Source organism: Cupressus sempervirens, chromosome 7, assembly GCF_028749045.1.
Source record: "Cupressus sempervirens isolate cs-2001-9-10 chromosome 7, ASM2874904v1, whole genome shotgun sequence".
Classification (NCBI taxonomy): domain Eukaryota; kingdom Viridiplantae; phylum Streptophyta; class Pinopsida; order Cupressales; family Cupressaceae; genus Cupressus; species Cupressus sempervirens.
In genome coordinates this window covers 728,881,685-728,884,925 of record NC_143124.1, presented here as the reverse complement: position 1 = coordinate 728,884,925, position 3,241 = coordinate 728,881,685, and the positions used below count along the sequence as shown (strand labels likewise).

The window sequence follows — 3,241 nt, the reverse complement described above, 5'->3', positions numbered from 1 at the left end:
CTTAATAATCTTAGTGGTGAATATTGATGATTTAGCTGAACTTGATACATATATATTTGTATATTTTATGTTATTATTTAAATTGGTCTGATAGTAGAAAACTTGTGTTCTTGAAAGTGAAGTCACATATATGAATCCCCTATATTTTTTTAATAAGATAAAAGACCATTCAAATTAAGATTAAGATCATTAATTTGAAAAATTTATGAATGAGAAAAATACATTTGTGAAGCGGTAGACCTATCATTTAATCTGTGACATTTTACAACTTTTAGAGAAGAGAAATTTCCTCTCGTTTTCTTTAGCATTGCATGGGTAAATTTCTTGTGAGCTGGCTTGAAACTTTTGTACCCATCAAAAGAATTGAAAACAATTGATCTTAAAGCAAAGTGGTTCTGAATTCATGGGCGAAGTTAATGAAGAAACCCCTTGTTCTTCAAACTGTCAACTGAATCAGCCAGGCACTTCTTCATTGGTGTAAATGAGAGACCAAGTTTTCTCATCTTCTCATTAGAGAATTTGTATGCCTCTTTCCTTGGATTCTTCTGATCAGAACACCTGCAGACGTAGACATAGTTATACAAGCATTAGTTTCAACTGATTGAGAAAAAGGAGAGAGCAAAGAATCTATTGTTAATTGATGTGTAAAAGAGATAAAAAGCTCAATAATTATGTGTAAAAAGAGAGAGAAAGTTTAATGGAAAGAGTACATGAGAGGGAGAGGGTATTGGGGGAACAATTGGGCCAAGAGATCCACCAATTCTCCACGATGCATGTTGGCCTCTGCACATAGATAACGCCCAGAGGCAGAAGGTGTTTCATACACCAATATGTGGGCTTCCGCCACATCCCTCACATCCACATATGCCTGTGTTAAGTTCGCATATGTTTTGGCTGAACCTGCAAAGATCACTCTCTGAGATATCACTATATTATCTTGGTATGGACGGTAATTAGAGGGGGAGATAACAGTTAATGTGGCGGCATTGTGTACATGGGCGACAACTGGCTCGTTTCCCCTATTGTTTCTTAGAATAATAAATCTTTCATCTTACTAAATCATAAAAGACAATGAAATCAATCTTATACCTGTCAAGTATTTCATAATATGAGCAGTACTGGCGTTCATGGAGGACTGCAACAAAGGGCCCAATACCAAACATGGGTTAACCACCACCATATCCAAATTCTTCTCCTCTGCCCTCTTCCATGCAGCTTTCTCAGCCACTGTTTTTGCATAGCAGTACCAGTTCTGCATCACAAATAATATGCATCACAATTATTGATATAAATCAACAATTGTAAATATTATATATTAAATGAACCACTATTGTTACAACATAATCCAGAAGTGAATCTTTTTGTCTACTATACTTGTGATTAAACTGCCGAATTCTTTCCTACAAGTAATGTTTAAACAATACCCTTGTTTGAATACAGTAGTCCAAATCACTCCAACAGTTCTCATCAACCACAACGTCGGAATCTCTGTTTGGATCCATGTAAACTGCACCAATTGAAGATGTCATCACAAGCCGTTTCACCCCCAATTCAGCACAAGCATCCAACACATTTGCAGTTCCTTTCACAGCTGGTTCTATCACTTGTTCCTGTTTGACAAACCACCGCCATTAAAGCAACCTTCACAAGGATTATGAAGCCTTTTTTCTAAGACAAAACACATATTATATAAACATACAACTTACAGGGTCATCAGTGAGAAGGCAGGCCATGTGAAACACACCATCACATCCTCTGAAAGCTTCAATCAAGCTCTCATAATCAAGAATATCACCCTTCACAAGCTTCAGCCTCTCTTTGGCTCCTTCCAACTTCCTTAAATGTTCATACTTTCCATCATCTATAATACAATCAAACACTAGCTCTTATCAGAACATAAATCATAGATATAAATTGGTAGCAATATATTTAGAGGCCTGATTATTGTTATGTATATATACTGACCAGGGTTACGGACAGCTCCTTTGACAGAATAGCCTTTGCTCAGCAAGAATTTAACAAGCCAGGAGGCAATGAATCCTCCTGCACCTGTCACACAAACTGTTTCCTGCCTCATTTTCTTCACTCTCAAAGATCTAACAAGCTGATTCAGAGAAACAGAGCAAAGAACTAAGAAGAACAGAGTATAGAAATAAGGAAAAAAAAAAAACAGGGGCAAAATAGGCAGAGCAGAGGAGTGTAGAAGAGAGAGGAGCGTTTGTGATTATATAGGAAGTAAGGGAACCTACTACATGTTGACCATGGAATATTCAAAGGGTGTTTGTACAATACGCGTGGAAATAACCCATCATTTGAGTTGACAATGTACATTTTTCCTGGAAATTGGGCTTCCTTAATTTTTCAAAGAATTTTACAGTTTCCTCTCATTTGTTTGGGCCAATAGTTTTAATGGATGCTTGTTGTTGAGAAAATTTAAAGTTCTTGTTTTTATTTGTATGAACAGAGATTCTCTTTGGTTCAAAGAAAATTTCACACGCTCTCTAAATTTAAGGTAGAAATTTTCAAGGTTGACCAAGTAACCGAAAAAAACTCAAGGTGTGAGAAATAAAATTCTAATTTATCTTTAATAACATGTGATTAATGAATTATTCATTAAATTTAACTGTCCCTCAATAATTTAACGTGTATTTGAAGGGAAAATTTGAAGCGAAGTGATGTTGAAGGAATAGTGAGGAGGGCGACGAGGAAAAATTTATTGCATTGCAGAAGATTTATGAAGAATTTCATAATTTAAAAAGAATTGGGAAGATTATCTTTTTATTTTCTGATCCGTGTAAACATCACGATCGACGAATATAAAATCAATGAGGAAAACAAATAAATGGAGTTGCTGAATGCGAAATACATGGTGAACTAGATTTGCCATAAAGATTTTCGATGTGGTTCTTCAAAAATTCTTCTAAAACTTCTGTAATATATGTTTTTAAGATTTATTCAGCAGATCACTCAGTTATGCAATTCTTTGGGATTTTGTGTCTTTAATGCATATCTCTCGTGTGGCTGATTATTTCGCTAAATGGGCTTTTGAGTATGGGCCAGCTTGGAACATTATTGATCATAGGATGCTTCCCCTTGATTTATCTCAGACGCTGGTTCAACTTGTGGACCACGATAAAGCTCTATAATTCTCTTTGTTTCTTGTTTTGTTCTGTTCTTTTTGGTATTCAATAAAATTTTTACCCCACTTTTAGCAAAAAAGATTTATTGTGTTATTTTTCAG

At 35.3% G+C, this 3,241-nt stretch overlaps 1 protein-coding gene across 1 annotated transcript; it reads right to left on the bottom strand.

The window, feature by feature from the left end:
* Positions 1 to 259: 259 nt before the first annotated feature.
* LOC149549301 (cinnamoyl-CoA reductase 1-like) lies at positions 260 to 2,180 on the bottom strand. The gene is made up of 6 exons (XM_089792748.1): positions 1,966 to 2,180; positions 1,707 to 1,861; positions 1,425 to 1,610; positions 1,090 to 1,252; positions 711 to 900; positions 260 to 558 (listed from the first exon to the last, which is right to left on the bottom strand). Exons 1-6 carry the CDS (start codon positions 2,075 to 2,077, stop codon positions 414 to 416), a joined length of 951 nt encoding a protein of 316 aa, XP_089648874.1. The 5' UTR covers positions 2,078 to 2,180; the 3' UTR covers positions 260 to 413.
* Between the last annotated feature and the right edge of the window lie 1,061 nt (positions 2,181 to 3,241).

Coding starts and splice junctions, on each gene's coding strand:
- LOC149549301 (XM_089792748.1), bottom strand. CDS start 2,077: ATGAGGCAGGAAACAGTTTGTGTGACAGGTGCAGGAGGATTCATTGCC. Junction 1,611..1,706: donor GCCTTCTCACTGATGACCCT/GTAAGTTGTATG, acceptor TTTGTCAAACAG/GAACAAGTGATAGAACCAGC. Junction 901..1,089: donor TATTATGAAATACTTGACAG/GTATAAGATTGA, acceptor TGATCTTTGCAG/GTTCAGCCAAAACATATGCG.